This window comes from Balaenoptera ricei, chromosome 19 (genome assembly GCF_028023285.1).
Source record: "Balaenoptera ricei isolate mBalRic1 chromosome 19, mBalRic1.hap2, whole genome shotgun sequence".
Taxonomy (NCBI): domain Eukaryota; kingdom Metazoa; phylum Chordata; class Mammalia; order Artiodactyla; family Balaenopteridae; genus Balaenoptera; species Balaenoptera ricei.
In genome coordinates this window covers 46,600,833-46,617,890 of record NC_082657.1, presented here as the reverse complement: position 1 = coordinate 46,617,890, position 17,058 = coordinate 46,600,833, and the positions used below count along the sequence as shown (strand labels likewise).

General features: G+C 41.1%; 1 protein-coding gene and 1 long non-coding RNA gene across 8 annotated transcripts in view; one reads left to right on the top strand and one right to left on the bottom strand.

Moving 5' to 3' along the window:
- NFAT5 (nuclear factor of activated T cells 5) overlaps positions 1-17,058 on the bottom strand; it is a 203,285-nt gene that overhangs the window by 113,050 nt on the left and 73,177 nt on the right. For 2 of the 7 annotated variants that reach the window (XM_059905180.1, XM_059905182.1), the window contains exons 1-2: positions 3,944-4,104; positions 2,155-2,208 (exon numbers count right to left, since the gene is read on the bottom strand). The exons of 3 other annotated variants lie outside the window; for them this stretch is intronic. In XM_059905180.1, coding sequence (XP_059761163.1) covers positions 2,155-2,208; positions 3,944-4,016 — 127 coding nt within the window. In that variant the 5' untranslated portion in view covers positions 4,017-4,104. Of the gene's footprint in view, positions 1-2,154; positions 2,209-3,943; positions 4,105-17,058 lie in introns of those variants that run through there. 2 more of the 7 variants (XM_059905183.1, XM_059905184.1) reach the window with 1 other exon arrangement.
- The window catches only part of LOC132353776 (uncharacterized), a 31,282-nt gene continuing 17,670 nt past the window's right edge, over positions 3,447-17,058 (top strand). The window contains exon 1 of the long non-coding RNA XR_009499091.1: positions 3,447-3,561. This is a non-coding gene — a long non-coding RNA (uncharacterized LOC132353776). The remainder of the gene's footprint in view (positions 3,562-17,058) is intronic.

The following is a 17,058-nucleotide window of genomic DNA, read 5'->3' as shown; positions in this document are numbered from 1 at the left end:
TGAAATAAATTAGAATTTTTTGTATTTCTTGGAATAGAGTATTTTAAACAGTAATATAAAAAAATCACTATAATACAGAAGTATTTATACATGAAATGATTATGATGTCTGATATTTGCTTTAAAATAATACAGCTTGGGCAGGGGGAGAGAGGATTAAAAAAACAAGAGTAAACATACTTTGATAGCTATTAAAGTTTGGTGATGGGTACCACCAAACCCATAAATAAATAAATAAACCCATAAACCCATAAATAAATAAAATGATGTGTTCATCATTTTATTCTCTCCACTTCTGTGTATTCTTTAAAATGTCCATAATAAAAGGTTGAAAATAGAAATAGGGTACATAGATTAAATCCTTTCATCACACAAGCAAATAACTTTCTTATACCTTGTATCAAAGATATAAGAGAACATGACATACTTGATACTTATACATTTTACAATTTATATATAATCCATAAAGGGTGGTCTTACTTTAAATAACTGAGTATCCTCTCAACCAAAATGAAAAATTAGTGAAAGTATTTTGGCATAAACATGTAAATATACATACTAGATTGTTGCCTGCATTTCCATCAACTTGTTAAAAATATTTGCTTAAATAATTAACACTCGTTTTTTTTTCTTATCTTTCTCCTGCCTGATAATCTCTATGATTATAACACTCTGGTTTGCTGCCCAGAAAATGGATGAGTTTTTGTACAGACAAATATAACTCCACAACATGGTCACAAATTGAACAATACAAATAGAAACAACAAATCTGCTTCACCAAGAAACACTTCTAAAAATCCCTTGCCTCAAACTGTAGTTGATTTTTATACTAATATATACCATAGGTATATATATACCTATGGACTTTTTTTTTTTTTTTTTCTTTTTCATCTTTTTTTGGACTTTTTATAAGTATAAATATAATCAATAATTAATCTAAGAACTTTTATATGCTTTAAATTATAGTTAAAACAATTTAGCTGATACTTAAGGAAAAAAAATTTATTAAGCCAGACACTATACTAGGCATTTTCATACACATTAGCTCACTAAACTTGAGATTATATACATTTTTATAAAAGAACATTAAAGTTTAGAGAGGTAAAATCACTTGCCCAAGGTCACAGAGCTAAAGGTCACAAGTAGCTAAATTGGTATTCAAATTTAAGCTTAATTACAAAACCCACTTTTTCCCTTGACACCTACACTCAAGTCAAACAAATATTTAGGGCCTTTTTTAGTGGACCATAAAATGCTTACGTTACTGGTTACATATATATTTTACAGTGGCAGCTTGGCTTTGGGTAAAGAGCACCAACTACAACACAAAAGCACTGTTTGTTTCTACTATCATATGATTTTTTTCCCCCAAGTCTCTTAATTTCAGCCTCAGGTTACTCATCTTTATAATAGGAAAATTAATATCCTTGCTGTCCAGTTCCCAGGATTACACGATTCAAAAATGACATACATGAAATCACTTCAAAAACTGCAAAAACAACAAGTAGTCCTTTTTTTGTCTTAAAATGCTAAAAACAACACAGAATAATGTTTTCTAAAGTAATTGTCAGCTGTTTAAATTATTCTACACATTCTAACATTTCCAGAACTTTCTAAAACCCTTTTTCTAAGCATAGCTCAATCATCATCTCTATTACTTGGCTTTCCTTATCCTTAAAAATGATGCAAGAGTAATGACATCAATGCTATTGTAATAAATAATTAATATGCCATTCTGAAATGCTCAGCATATGAAAGTTCTAAATTCTGACTTTCCAAACTAAATATGTGTTTGGTGTCACTCTTTTAGTTATGTTCATGATCTTAATGTTTGAGCCTTTTCATATTCAGTCTGTTTTGTAAAAAACTAGAATCAAGATATGGAATTTTAAAGTAGAACACCCAACACACAATTTTTAATAGTTTTGTGGGGTTTTTTCCCAAGGCTTCTCGAAACAGATACAATAGCTAACAAGGACATCAAACACACAAAATCCACTAAAACATTCAGCTGCTCTAAAAGAAGGATCAGGCTCTTTAGGAGAAAACTAGATTGTGTGAGTTTGCAAAGTTTAACACTTTCTCATTTAAACTCCATTTCAGAGAAAGCCTTTGCATACTCACACAATATGCTTTAAAATGGCACTTTGCTGACCTTCCAATAGTCCAGCTCTATGAAAATTCTGTGATGGGTGTAACTTCAGAGAATCTGAAAAACACAAAAAGCATTAAGTACTTTTTATGCTGAATGACTTAAAAAAAAAAAAAAAAGCCAAGGATAGCATACATCTCTTATATAATTGTCATGTATTTTTAAGAGCTAAAGTCCCTATTTGTGAATATATTCTCGGCAAAAGAAGGCTGAATTGCCTCTACACTGGTCTCTATACTAAACTTAGATTTTCATAAAGCATTTGTTTCACGGAAAATTATCTGGTGATTACTGCACAAACGGTGTTAATGTCTTGACTATTTTTAGCACCCAACTGTACCACATTAGCCCTTCTCTAAGAATCACCTCTAGATATCGTCTCTTCTTTTTTGACACTCAAAACTACAATATTTCCAAACTACTTCAGGATGGTGACTGCCAACTAAAGTCATCAGAGCAACAGACAATGGCTACAGTTACTAAGTAGGACTCTGTGTACAAACTCAATCGTCAGTCTATAAAGTCCAGCACCTTCCAGAGAAAACCACCTCACTCTGATTCACTTCAACGATTTTAAATACACGAATGTGAAGCTGAAGCCCCCCTTTTTGCAGGGGGGTGGAATCAGCGGATGGATACATCAAATCAAAAACTGAAGAAACCCTGAATTTCTCAGGAAGGAGGTTCACAATGGCACACAATGTTTTTTTTTAACATGGTAAAATGAATAGCTAATAGCCCAGTTATGTCTTTTGCCCCCTCCCAGTGATTTAAAAAGTGACTAAGAGTGCAGTGGGAGCATTTTGGTTTGATGGCCCTTGCACAAGGAACCTGTTCTAACACATTCTTGTGGTGTCCAGTATAGGAATTTAACCCCAGTAGAGATCAGCTCAAGTGTTAATATTTTATATCCCGGGAATCCCCTTCAGGCCTTAGCCAAAAGAATTTTAAAACGGGAAACTGTGTCCGATGCCCCCTCCCTGCAAGGAGCCCTTGAACGGCAACGAAAGAGAAAATTCTCAAAGGACAGCGACTGTGCCTGAGCCGGTACCCCTGGGACAGGAGAGGAATAAAACTAATCCAAAGAGAGCACCCCTCTCTTTGTAAAACAGAGGCAGAAGTAAGTAATTAGAATGCCACAGAAGTGCAAAGAGAGGAAAAGAAGAAAGAAAGAAAAGGAAAGAAAATTCGGGCTCTTTCCAGCCATAAGATGACGAGGAAAGAAGGACGCCTGGTCGAGGGGGGCCGTCCCAACAAGGGGAGGGAGTGGACTAGGCCGGAGGGAGAGGGGGGTAGAACGACGGCGCACAAACAACCTGGAGGGGGAGAAAAATGGTGACCCTGCACCCAGAACCCGCTACAGGCTACGCCACCCGTTTGGGGGCAACTTTGCCGGGGACGATGGTCCTGGTAAGAGGAGCCGCGGCGGCCGGATCGCGGCGGCCCCAGCGCGGGGCCCAGTCCGGGGTGATCCCCGAGCCGGGGAGGCCAGGGCCGGCCGCTCGAGGAGGGTGGCGGGGCCCGACCCGCCGAGGAGCGCTCAGAGCCACCGGGTCTGCAGAGACCTGGGGGTCGACGGCATTTGGGCCCCGTGCGGTCGGCGGCTCCGCGGGGGAGGGGCCGCCACTCCTCCCGGGCCCCTTCCACCAACCCCCGACCTCCTCGGCCTCTCCCCACCCCCCAAGACAGGCCATCCCGGCAGGGGCTCGGCAGCCGCCCCCGACCGGGACCCCTCCGGCTCCCCGGGGCTGGGCCTCCCCGCCCCCACGCCCCAGCCCCCAGCCTGACTCACCTCGCGAGTACAGGGACTTGGGCGACTCCAGGTCTAGGTCCGCGCTGAGCAAAGAGATGAAGTCCGAGGGCATCGCAACTCGACCCAGCCCGGCCCGAGGGCAGCGGGAGGGGGGGAGCGGCGGTGGCGGCGGCACCTCCTCTCCGGGACCGCGGGCACCGAACCGGGGGCGGCAGGCGAGGGCGGCTGCCGCTGCCTCCTCCTCGAGGGCAGTGACTTCCACCGAGCCGAGGACCGAGGAAACGGCGGTGGGGTGGAGGGGAAACTCCACGGGGACTAATTCTCGGCGAGCCAGGAGGGGGGTTCAGGGCGGGGAAAGGGAAGGGGAGAACCAACGGGTCCGTTTCGTGCTTCTCCTCAGCGAAAACTGACGGTCGCTGCCGCCACCGCCGCCGCCGCCGCCGCTGACAGGAATCTGAGCCCCGCCTCCCGCGGGGCACTGCGCAGGCGCGGAGGGGGGGGGGCGCCCCAGAGCGGGGAAGAGCCCGGGCGGCGAAGGAGGGCGGAGAGGCGCACCACGGAACAGCATCAACAAGGGCTTCGCTTCCTGCGAACAGCGGCCTGGGGCTGCTGTTCCCGAGCAGGGAAAGGGCCCCGCCGGCAGGGAGGGAGGGAAGCTGGGAGGTGTCCGCGCCTGGGGCCCCGGGGAGGGAAAAGGTATTTACACCGACCTGGTGGCGGCGAGCCGAAGGCGGCCGGCCCAGCGCCGAGCTGAGCGCAGGAGGAGATAGACCTGGGGAGGGGGGGGAGCCGAGGCGTCTGCGAGAAGAGGGGAAAGACCCCAGAGCCGGAACGTCCTGGGTGGGCAGGCTTGGGGTCTCGCAGGGGAATGGAGTGTCGTCGCTTGCACAGTCACCATCCCTTTGGGGTTTGCATAGCAATGTCTGAATTGAGTTGGTCAAAAGGCTGTCAAACTCATTTCTTAATTAGGAAATGACGGACCATATCCTGAAGACCTCGCGTTATTGGTTGTTTTTTAATTAAAGTACCCTTTCCCCTTACCTTTGCCTTTCCCCTTTTTTCTCTCCCCCCTCCCCCAACCTTTAGGGGCTGAAAAAAAAATTTTTTTTTTTAAGTCTTTCTGATTGTGCTGGGATGGCCGGGTTTATTCGGTGTGGGTGATAAAAGTCGATTTAAAAATTGAGTCATATGAATCCACGTGACTGTTGTAGAGGAAAAAAGCAAACTTAAAAACCATTCTTCCAAACGGTTTTCATTTTTTTACCTTTGCACTAGGCAAGGATGGGGGAAGAACACATTTGAGTTTTTGCTATTCTGTTCATGGCGGCCAAAACTTTCCGTTGCAAAAACTGAAAATCCTCACCTACACCGCAGACCGTTTCCTGACTCTAATAGACTTCTGAGAAATTTTTAATCAAGTTATTAAAATATCAATTGGAGTGCAGGGTATGCTACTTGGGAAGTAATTTTAATCTTGTGTAGAATATTGATGCCAGCGGTCACTGGGGCAACATTTTTAAGCTATTTGAGTTGGTTTAGTTTCTCTTATTTTATCTACAAAGATAGTTACAAAGCTTAAAAATTAGTGTTATATATATATATATATATATATATATATGCATACATATGTATACACACGCACAATTTATAGAGCCTTTCCCCTAGGAATTTGAGCAGTTCATTTGGACTTGGAGTGGTGGGCATGGAGGAGAAGCTGTCAGCAAAGGAGGCCCCTGTGCAGGTGTATCTGCGGTGGGTCCCTCTGCAAAGCTTTACCTGCAGACTTAGAATTTAAACTTGTGTCATCGGAGTCTACCTATCTTTCCATCTGAACATCTGAGTCAGGTTGCCCAATTCTCTTTACTGCATTCTGTGTAGTAATCAACCCTGTGAACATTTTCTTCCTGTCAGAGGTAAGAAAGCTTTTCAGAACCACCCCAAGATGGCAAAGCAGAATAAGAAACTGTCCTCAAATCTACATCACCACTGTACACTGTTGTAACAAGTCCCAACGGAAGTCCCTTCAAAACTGGTCCGAGTCCCACTCATTTAAGAGAGGAAGATTCAAACCCCACATTGCCCAACGGGCTAAGGCCTAGGCCAAAGCTTTTGAATCTGAGTAGGTGTAAACACCTGTTGGAGACCTCCCCCCTCCGTTAGTCAATATATAATGTGAGGAGAGGAAATTGCAATGCACCAGGCAGAACCCCAATACAAAAAAAAAAAAATGGGGTGAGTCACTCTGAGTGTATCCCTCTTCCCCAGACCTATGTAATCATTCAACAAACTTAGGGTATAGGAAATCCCCATTGCTGTTCTGACTCTAATTAACAAGTCAAGAATTGGCAAGGCCTCTTCCTTCCCCTTTCCCTCAACACTTCTTTGCCCTTTTGTGATTTTTTTTTCCCCCAGGACTGATGCTTTGTTGTTTATGTTAATCAGATTTCCCCTGATTAAGTAAGAGCAAAGTGAATAGGGGTCTCCCAAAGAATGACTTGACCTAGACTGAGAATTCCAAGGATTCTTTAAGCTCAGGCCCCACTCCATCAAGCCCTGCATCAAGCAGTGATTATATCTAAATGAATTTGAAAATTCAATGGTTAACTCCACCTCCCATCCTTTTACAGAGATACATTTTTTGGAAAAAATGCTTAAATGGATAGTTTTCATGGTCTTGCTTCACAATAGCATAGAGACCCAGATTTTCAGTTTGTACTTAAATTTTCAGTGACTGAAAACACACATAAATTCATTAGTAAACAGTGTTTGCTCTGCTCTGATCACAAAATACAATATGATCTTCCTGATATTCAGGGTTACCAAAAATAACTATCTGATCATTGTGTCTTTAGTAAATTACATGCTACCTCAAGTTCCAATGATATTTCCTTCTCTGGTCATTAATATCTCATTTGCTTCCTTCTATATGATATTAGAAATAATCTTATTTTATACTTTAAAAACCACCCTATCACCAAATCGTATACCTTCATAAAACTTTATGCACAACAAAAAGTAAAACTTTAAGTATATAACCTTTGGAAATTTCCTCTCACTGAAAATTACAATAGAATCATGGAACAAAACATAAAGCAGATTTAGTAGTTTGTAGAATTTCTTTACGTTACTTCCCAATTGTTGTATCACATTCCCTAGTTATTTGATTAAAAAGTCACAAGAAGCCCAGATTCAACTACAAGGTTGTGTAAATTATGCAATAGAGTGGCAGTTCTTATATTGATGGTGTGTTCTTTAACCCCTCCTGGACCTGTTTAGGCCCTTAGTGAATTGTGTAGCTGGTTCTGCTCTCAATGAAAGAGGTTCAAATATCAACCACTGAAAAGGAATTAAACAAACTCATACAGAAGAGAGGAATGTGTTGTCACAAGATCTACAGAATCTTCATCATTGTAATACAATTAAGGCTGTTGAAATAATTTTAGTCACATGTACATTCTAGAGAACCTGCTAAACAAACACAAAACCTGAAAGGAAAATTTCTAGAGAGATCCGAGTCATAGACCAAAAAAGCGTTTAGACCACAAATTATCTTTGCCCCACCTTGGGAGCACTCCTTAATAATAGAGAATTGGAACTTCCCTGGTGGCACAGTGGTTAAGAATCCGCCTGCCAATGCAGGGCACACGGGTTCGATCCCTGGTCCGGGAAGATCCCACATGCCGCAGAGCAACTAAGCCCATGTGCCACAACTACTGAGCCTGCGCTCTAGAGCCCGCGGGCCACAACTTCTGAGCGCGCAAGCCACAACTACTGAAGCCTACGCACCTAGAGCCTGTGCTCCGCAACAAGAGAAGCCCCCGCGATGAGAAGCCTGTGCACCGCAACAAAGAGCAGCCCCTGCTCAATGCAACTAGAGAAAGGCTGCGCGCAGCAATGAAAACCCAACGCAGCCAAAAATAAATAAATAAATAAATTTTAAAAAAAAAATGGAGAGTTGATGGTGGTGGGAAATAGCAGTGACTAAATTTGTGCTGAAATTGTAACCAAATTCTTATTTGATTGTGTTTATGTGTCTATTTTCACCCTTAGAACGTGTTCTAGCAAATATTTCTGAAGACGAAATTTGTTTCCATAGTTTTGCCATTGAGTTAAGAATATTCTCACCTCTTACATCTTTCAAAGTGCCGAAATCTGATAATCAAGCATCTAATTCACTTTGATGAAGTACTTTGGCACTTTATGAGTTGGTTGGTCTGAGTCGGAGTTTTCATTTGAAGTCTCATGGAGACAAAAGTCTCTCAAGATCTAGAATGATTTCAAGTCCTGAGATACAGTGCAATCAGTTTGAATCCAGCAGACTTAGCAGTGAGAAAGGAGGTAAATGCCAGAGGGATTCAAAGGGTGGATTAGGGAGGAGAAATTTTAATGGGAAAATAGAAACCCCTGAGTGCATTAAACCAAGAAAGGAAGACATCTCTAGGTCATCCCATCCCAACAGTAGGCGGGTTAGACTTATGCAAACTGCACAAGTTCTTATTCACACTGGTCTTGATACCACCACCTATGTTTGCTATGGTGCTCTTTCCACATCTAATTATAATATATGTTGAGTCTAGTAGCCCTACCTCAGCTGTAATATTAGTTTGACCAAGAGTACAAATTAGAAGTGGTTTTACAATTTGCCATTACCCTCTCTCAATTCATGGAGTTTTAACCTGAGGTCCATGTCCTTCAAGACATCTGTGATCTCCCTAAACTTGTATACAAATTTTTGCAACTGTGTACCTACATACATCTCTTTCTTTGGGATGAAAGTCTTTAACATTCATAAGCTTTCTTAAAAAGAAATCCATAACCTGGAAAAGATGAAAAACCATTCCTCCATATGAATCAAATCCATTCTTCCCTCTTTCCACAAATGGGCTCCTGGAACTATGCTAGGTACAGGAAACATGAAGATTTTTACAGAGACGAATATGAGAAGTTTACTCTCAGCCTGATGAGGGAGATGACCTGTAAGTAAACAAACTCGCATTGTGACAGGTGCTAAGCTAGAGTTCTGTACAGGTATCTAGAAATAAATTATCCTTTTGCTTTCTTAGCTGATAGAGGGGAAAATGAAGGAATGTCACCTAACACATCACTCTTTCTCCTCCGCCTGCTATACCCCACAGCTGATATCTCTTTACTCCAACCCCAATTTCCTAAAGTGGTTAAAAGAGGCTAGATAATTGCAGGGCAAAGTTCTAACACACAAATGTTTACATTGTGATGCATCACAGCTATTATGTGTTGATACAAATATTCCAAGAAATACCTGGGCTTCATTGGACTTTGTCAGTAGATGGTCAAAGAAGCAGTGTCTTTTTTTTTCAGCTTTGCTGAGGATTATGGCTAAATACTTAGGTTAAGGATGCAATGATAAAATAGTTGAATTGGTCATCCACAACTAAGCTCCAGAATTGAAGGGCTAAGTTGAAGTTATTGGATAAACTAGACTGACTTTAGAAATAATATATTCTACCTGAGAAACATTTGTTTCAGCCGAATAGAGAAAGGTGGACCGCTCCAGACATGGGAAGCGACACACAAGGGATCTACCCACAGGTGTTAGAATCTAATTATAAAATATGAGGCTTAGAGAGAATATTCATTTATTTATTCATTCAGTTTCTCTACCTGTAAAAATCCTACTTATCCTTCAAAGTCCAGCTCAGATATTAGTTCACCTGTGAATTCATCCTGAACCCTTCCAAGCAATATTAATTTTTCTCCCCTCTGGGTTCCCATAGCATTTTGTTCAAACTGTTAGTATAGCAATTATCACAGTGAATTACATTTCATGGATCCCTCTCTAATATATTGTGAACACTGGTTGTACAGTCTCTAAGAAGATCAAAATAAATAAAACACATCCTTGCCCTAAATAACTTATAATTGATTGTGAGCACATAATTTAGCACCAAGACAGAATGAAACAAACTCTCTAATAAGCCATTTGTAGATATTTTAATAGGAATTTGACACTGGGTACAGAGATGGATAGAATGAAAGGAGAAACTAAAAAAGTAAGAAAAGGGCAGAGGTGAAAGGCCTTAAATATTATGCCAAGGATTTTGTTCTTTATCCTATAGGCACTGGGGGGCCATTGAAGGTTTTTGAGGAGGTAAATGACCTGCCCAGAGCGCTATTTTAAGTAAATAACAGAGGCAGCAGTGTGGAGAGTAAATTGGCATCTGAGAGCCTGGAAAGGGAACCCAGGCAAGAGTGAATGAGGCCCTAAAGAGAAGAGTCTGAAAAAAATGGAAAGAAGGCGTTATGTAGTATATATCGTGAAAGTGGAATTAGAGGAACTCAAAACTGCTTAAATGTTGAGTGAGGGAGAGAGAAATTCTGAGAATATTCAAGAAAAGGAGATAATGGGACAAAGGTTTGAAATATCCACCAATAGTTTATTCATCGTTGGAGTCCAATAGCTTAACCTATCAAAAAAATATTTAACAGAGATGCAAACACCACTAAACATGAATTACCCCAAGAGACTTTATACTTAGTTATCTAGAGCAGCAAAAACTCTAACCAGAAAAGAAATTATCCTAGATTTACTTCTTACCAGTAGGAAATCCAAGTAAACAACTTGCTGAAACTCAGTAAAAGAGTAAACTGATAAGAAACAAATCTACATGAGCTTGCATTCCCAATTTTCACTCTAAACATACTTCAGCATTAACATTTAAGCCTTTAAATGCTTGCTTTCAGAGTAACTGCATGTGGAAGAATTTCAAGAATCCTAAAGGCCAACAATTCTTCCGAAAAAAAGAAAAAAAAAAGGCTTGTGGAAATAAAAAGCAGCCATGATGTCTTTAAAGAGGATCAGTTTGCAAACCTTCCATTCACGGAAGACTTGGGTAATAATGGACCTAAGGTTTACTCTGTAAGGCCTAGCCCAGAAGCATTTAAAAGCCAGGTAAAAAACAGGCTAAGGGAACTCTGAACTTAGCCCCGATTGTCTGAACTGGAGCCATAAGGAACAAATAGATCATCTGCCCTTTATAGCTATTAAATAAGTATCCTTTTTGGGTACAAGAGATATGAAAAGGGGGGAAATTCAGGAAGAGAAAAACAGAGAGAAAAACCCATGGAGGATTGATCTAGTAGATTTCCTTCAGAGGGAAAGAGGAAGATGTAACCTGTATCACTGCTCTTGAGCAGGTTCACCCTAAGCCCCAAATCTGACTTTGTCTGCAGAGTTGGGGGCTACCTTTAGAGTTCTCATTGCTTCTAGATAGACCTGGTATTTTCTCTGCAGTGTTCACATACCTCAGTGGTCAAAACCTACCCAAGGAGCATGTAATCACATGATCCAAGGAAATATCTGACGGATATGTATTACTCATGGATGCACACACCTGTTTATGATAAGTCTATCAGAGGCTATTTGATGAAGTGGCCAGTGAACTGACTCGGAACCAGGATTCCTCTAAGTTCTAGTTCTAAGCACATACTAAGCAGAGGATGTGCACTTTTGGAATGCCCAGCAGGCAGTCACACTTCTCCTGAGTAGTGTGACTTTCCTCCAGGGAGGAGTTTTGGCTTTCCCTCTGGACTTAATCCTGGGTGGGGTAAGGCTGGACCGGCTGGCAACACCTCACCACAAAGAGGAAAGAGCCTGTCTGAAGTGGAGGGAGCAGAGGAAGCATTGCCAAGAGGTGGAGAGAGAGGAAAAACAGAACCTGAAAAAGTCATTTGAGTCTCTGGAGGAAGCCATGCCTGACTTCAATGATCTGAATTGATAAATTCCTTTTTTTTTTTCTTTTTTTCTTAAGAGGTTTGGGATTGGGTTTTCTGTCACTTCAAAGTGAGAAAGTCTTAACTTGATACAATCTGCCCAAGTTTATGGAACTTTTCTTGGGCTTTTGTCTCCTCTCTGTGAAATAAGTGGGTTAGATTACTTATCAGGCAGGCATTGTGTTTGGATGCTAGTAACACACACCAGTGGCTCACAGGTTTTCTTTTTCTCGTGCAAGGAGTCTGGATTAGGCAATCCAGGGCTAGTCTTGAAGTCCCACGATGCCATCAGGTACACAGGCTTTCTCCTCTGCTAGGGTTTGAGATTTGGGCCCTTGTTCTCATGTTTGCAAGATGGCTGTCACCTCCAGGCATCCTGTCTGCATTCTAGGCAAGAGGAAAATGGAAGGGTAAAGGGCAAAAGGAACAACTCTGGTCCCTGGAACACCCACACGGTGGGTTCTACTTACATGTCACTGGGCAGGATTGTGTCACATGGTCATCCCAGCTAAAAGAAGGCTGGGAAATGTGTAGGTACATTAGATGGCTACACTGATGCTCTCTGAACACAACTGGGGGTCAGGTGGCAAGGAAGAGGGGGAGAACAGATGTTGGGTAGACATTTACAGACAATTACAGCACCTGCTGCAGACTGCATAATAGCAAAGGTAACCTCCCTCTCTGAAATTCTGTAATTCTAATCTTCTTTCTACTTCGTATTACCTAATCCTTTCTTTTTTCTTTTTTCTTTTTTCACCATGCCATGCGGCTTGTGGGATCTTAGTTCCCTGACAAGGGATTGAACCCGCACCTTGGGCAGTGAAAGTGCAGAGTCCTAACCACTGGACCGCCAGGGAATTCCCTCTAATCCTTTCTTAATGCAAAAGAGCTAAATATTTTGCATAAAGAGAGCACATTTTAAAAATCTCAAATTTTGGAGAAGTAGCGGTACATCTCATCAATGAAAAGACCGTAGGTACACATGAGATATCAGATTGTTAGTCAAAAACCCTTCACATTTATTTTCTCTTCTGTGAAACTTCCTTCAACTTTTAAATTTCAATCTTCAGGAAGCCTATTCCCACTCATCTCAACTATTCTGATGTCTTCTTTAATTGAACTAAGTTCTCTGATCTTCCCTTCATAGCTTCCAGTACTTCTCAAATGATTTAGAGCCTCATCTTTTATCTCTCCAACTAAATTGTAAACTCGTAAAAAACAGAGCCCAACACTTAGCACAATGTGGTGTTTGTAGAGAGCAATCAATAATGGCTGAATGAATGAATAATTGAAATCTGAATTTCTATGTCTTTTCTCTCCTCAGAACTCCTGTCCTCAATGCATGCTTGTTAACTGACTGCACCTCATTACAAGGCAATTTGTATCCTAGGAAGCCAGCTTTAGAAACCCTTTGATTTTCTACCTTTAAATCCTCTCCAGCATTGTACATTCAGGTCAGTCTCAGGAATCAGCACCCTAATCACCTCCCTTCGCCTAAGTGTTTCACCTAGACCCTTACTTTTTTTTTTTTTTTTTTTTTGCCACTTGGCTTGCAGGATCTTAGTTCCCTGACCAGGATCAAATTGAACCCGGGCCCACGCAGTGAAAGCACCAAGTCCTCACCACTGCACCACCAGGGAATTCTCTAGACCCTTAACATTTTAACAGATTAAAGGTCTTACCTTCAGGAAATTCTTCTTATATCTAAATTAAATTCTGTACACTGCCGTGTCCTCCCCCTTCACTCTCTAAGTTGACAGAGCATAGTAGGTAACATGTTCGCCAATGCTTTATACAGGGCTGAGTGGATTGTTTCTTTTTTTTAATTAAAAAAAAAGTTATGTGGGGGTTTTATACTGCTAAAGCAATAAGTGTTCATTGTAAAAACCAAAAATAATAGCAGAAAATATAAATAAGAAAGTAATAAATAACAATTAGTCAAAAACTCCTAAACCACCACATAGAGACGATCACTTACCATGTATCTTCATGGAAATTTTCTATGTATATTTGCATTCTATATACAAAAATTGACTACACTATGTATACTATTATCCTGCCTTCTTGATGTAACTGTGGACATCAGTACACATCAATAAATATTTTTAATAATGTGTGACGGCAAAGGAGTACTTGACTGTAGAATCAATCTTAATTTATTAGCCAATCACTCACTTTTTTTTATGATTCTTTTTTTAAATTAATTAATTTATTTATTTACTTTTGGCTGCACTGGGTCTTCATTGCTGCACGCGGGCTTTTCTCTAGTTGTGGCAAGTGGGGGCTACTCTTCATTGTGGTGCACGGGCTTCTCATTGTGGTGGCTTCTCCTGTTGTGGAGCACAGGCTCTAGGCGCACGGGCTTCCGTAGTTGTGGCACATGGGCTCAGTAGTTGTGGCTCGCGGGCTCTAGAGCGCAGGCTCAGTAGTTGTGGCTCACTGGCTTAGTTGCTCCGCGGCACGTGGGATCTACCCTGACCAGGGCTGGAACCCGTGTCCCCTGCATTGGCAGGCAGGCCAATCACTTACTTTTGTCATTTAGTTTATTTCCTTTCTTGAAAACGTTTGTAAATACCACTGAGATGAACATCCTTGTAGCTAATCTGTATTTATAGCCTTTTCTTAATTATTTCCCTTGGATATACCCCTCGGTAAGTTTTACTTTGATGAGCAGTAAGGAAAAACAATGTATGAAATAAGAGAGAATGAAGCAAGTCCATAGTAGCTTTTCACCATTATTTTGGGACCTAAAATGTGTTTGGCTTGCAGGTTCGAGGGCTTACTCAGCATAACGTAACGCAACGATTTTAAAATATATTCCTGTGGCTCAACACCTGGAAATCCGAGCTCTCTGCAAAACACTGCAGAAATGCTGATAGGGAAACTTAAAATCACAAAACACATAACTTCATGCTACATCAGAAACCATCCTATTCCAGCACCTAGTACAGACAAGCATGAGGTATCCAGTTAAGAAAAACACATCAGGGAGTTCCCTGGTGGCGCAGTAGTTCAGAGTCCGCCTGCCAATGCAGGGGACATGGGTTCAAGCCCTGGTCCGGGAAGATCCCACATGCCGCAGAGCAACTAAGCCCGTGCACCACAACTACTGAGCCTGCGCTCTAGAGCCCACAAGCCACAACTACTGAGCCCATGTGCCACAACTACTGAAGCCCGCCTGGCACAACTACTGAAGCCTGTGCACCTAGAGCCCGTGCTCTGCAATAAGAGAAGCCACCGCGATGAGAAGCCCGCAGACTGCAAAAAAGAGTAGCCCCCGCTCGCCACAACTAGAGAAAGCCCGCGGGCAGCAACGAAGACCCAAAGCAGCCAAAAATAAATAAACAAACAAATAAACAAACAAATAAATAAATTTATTTAAAAAAAAAGAAAAACACATCAGAGAAAAATTTTTAACTGAGAAAGTTTGGCCCATTAATTAATTATTGTTCTACTCTAAACTGAAAAAAGGCTGTCATTATCTGATTTGGTGGAGCTCAAAAACTATTAGTGCAGATGGAAAAGCAGAATATTTTGTTTTGAGTCTCTACTCTGCCACTTATTAAATGCATAAATCTCTTAAACACTCTGAAGCCTCAATCTCCTCTTCTGCAAAATGGGTTTATAATAGTACCTTTGTCATTCACAGTGTTATTACAGAGAAAAAATGAGCTAAACTGTGAAAAAGCACTTTGTGAAGTGTAATATTGTAACACAAATGTCACCAGTAACGGTTATTGTAATTGATAAAGTGTTGAAAAATTCAGGCTTTCCTAGAACTGAGTTTGTCACAAAGATTGGACAGCATAAATATAATCCTAAATATAAGAATTTAATGACTTGAGAGCACTCTATCAAACCTGCCATAAAATAAATATCTTATAGAAAAAAATACTTAAATCAGCCTTCAAAAGATGAGGTTAAAAAATTCCTTTCAGTTCTATAAGTTCTTTTATTCTGTGACTCAGGTGGGAAGGGACACTTATTCTATGAACTTTTATTGTTGTTCAGTAGTTTATTCTTACATGGAAACTTAAAGGACCTAAACTTTATAAAAATAAGTAGCTTTTCAGAATGGAAAAAATGTCTCTATACTAAAATCGTAAGCGCAAAAAACAACGGTATACGAACAAGGACTGAAAGATAGTAGGCAACAATAAGAATATTTACACCAAGATGGCAGCTTTACAGATTTTTCTTTTTAAAATTCCTGTTATTCATAATATATCATTTGAAATAAATTTTTAAATGTATAAAGAATTGTCTTTCCTCTTTGTCTTCTCTTTTTCCTTTCTATTTCTTTAACGTTTTTAATTACATGGGCAAATCAATTTAAAGAAATTCATCCCATGTTAACAGTACTTAGAGTTCTATGCCCCTTAATCAGTTTATTCTCATCCAACTTTCAAAATATTTATAATTAGGCAGGAAACATATCTTTCTAATCTATGTTCTAGAATAATAAAATCAATCTTCCTATCCTGGTTAGAAACAAGTTACAAGGTAAACAAATGTTATAGGTGAGGTGGAAAGAATATTGTAAAGGAGACAAAATTATGGTCATCTCAATCAATGTAGAAAAAACATTGTGTAGTATTCATTACTCAGTCGTGATGTAAAACAAAAGCTCTAAGCAAACTAGGAATAAAAGGGAATTTCTCTTATCAAATAAAGGTTTAATTAGGATAAGCTTACCTGCAAATGACAAAACAGAAACAGTGGCTCAAACAAGATAAGAGTTTATTTCTTACTCATGTGAATCTGGGTGATCCTGGCTAGCATGACAGCTCCAAGATCATCAAAAGATCAGCTATCTCCAATAAAGATGTTTAAAAAAAAAAAAAAAAATCAGCTATCAAGAAGATACAAGGGCTTCCCTGGTGGCGCAATGGTTGGGAGTCGGCCTGCCAATGCAGGGGACACGGGTTCGAGCCCTGGTCTGGGAAGATCCCACATGCCGCGGAGCAACTAGGCCCGTGAGCCACAATTACTGAGCCTGCGCGTCTGGAGCCTGTGCTCCGCAACAAGAGAGGCTGCGATAGTGAGAGGCCCGCGCACCGCGATGAAGAGTGGCCCCCACTCGCCACAACTAGAGAAAGCCCTCGCACAGAAACGAAGACCCAACACAGCCATAAGTAAATAAAAATAAAATGACTAATACTCTTTAAAAAAAAAGAAGATACACCTGTCGGGACTTCCCTGGTGGTGCAGTGGTTAAGAGACTGTGCTCCCAATGCAGGAGGCCCAGGTTCGATCCCTGGTCAGGGAACTAGATCCCACATGCATGCCGCAACTAAGAGTTCGCATACCACAAATAAGGAGCCCGAGAGCCACAGAGCTAAGGAGCACACTTGCTGCAACTAAGACCCAGCGCAACCAAATAAATAAATAAATAAATAGAAGAA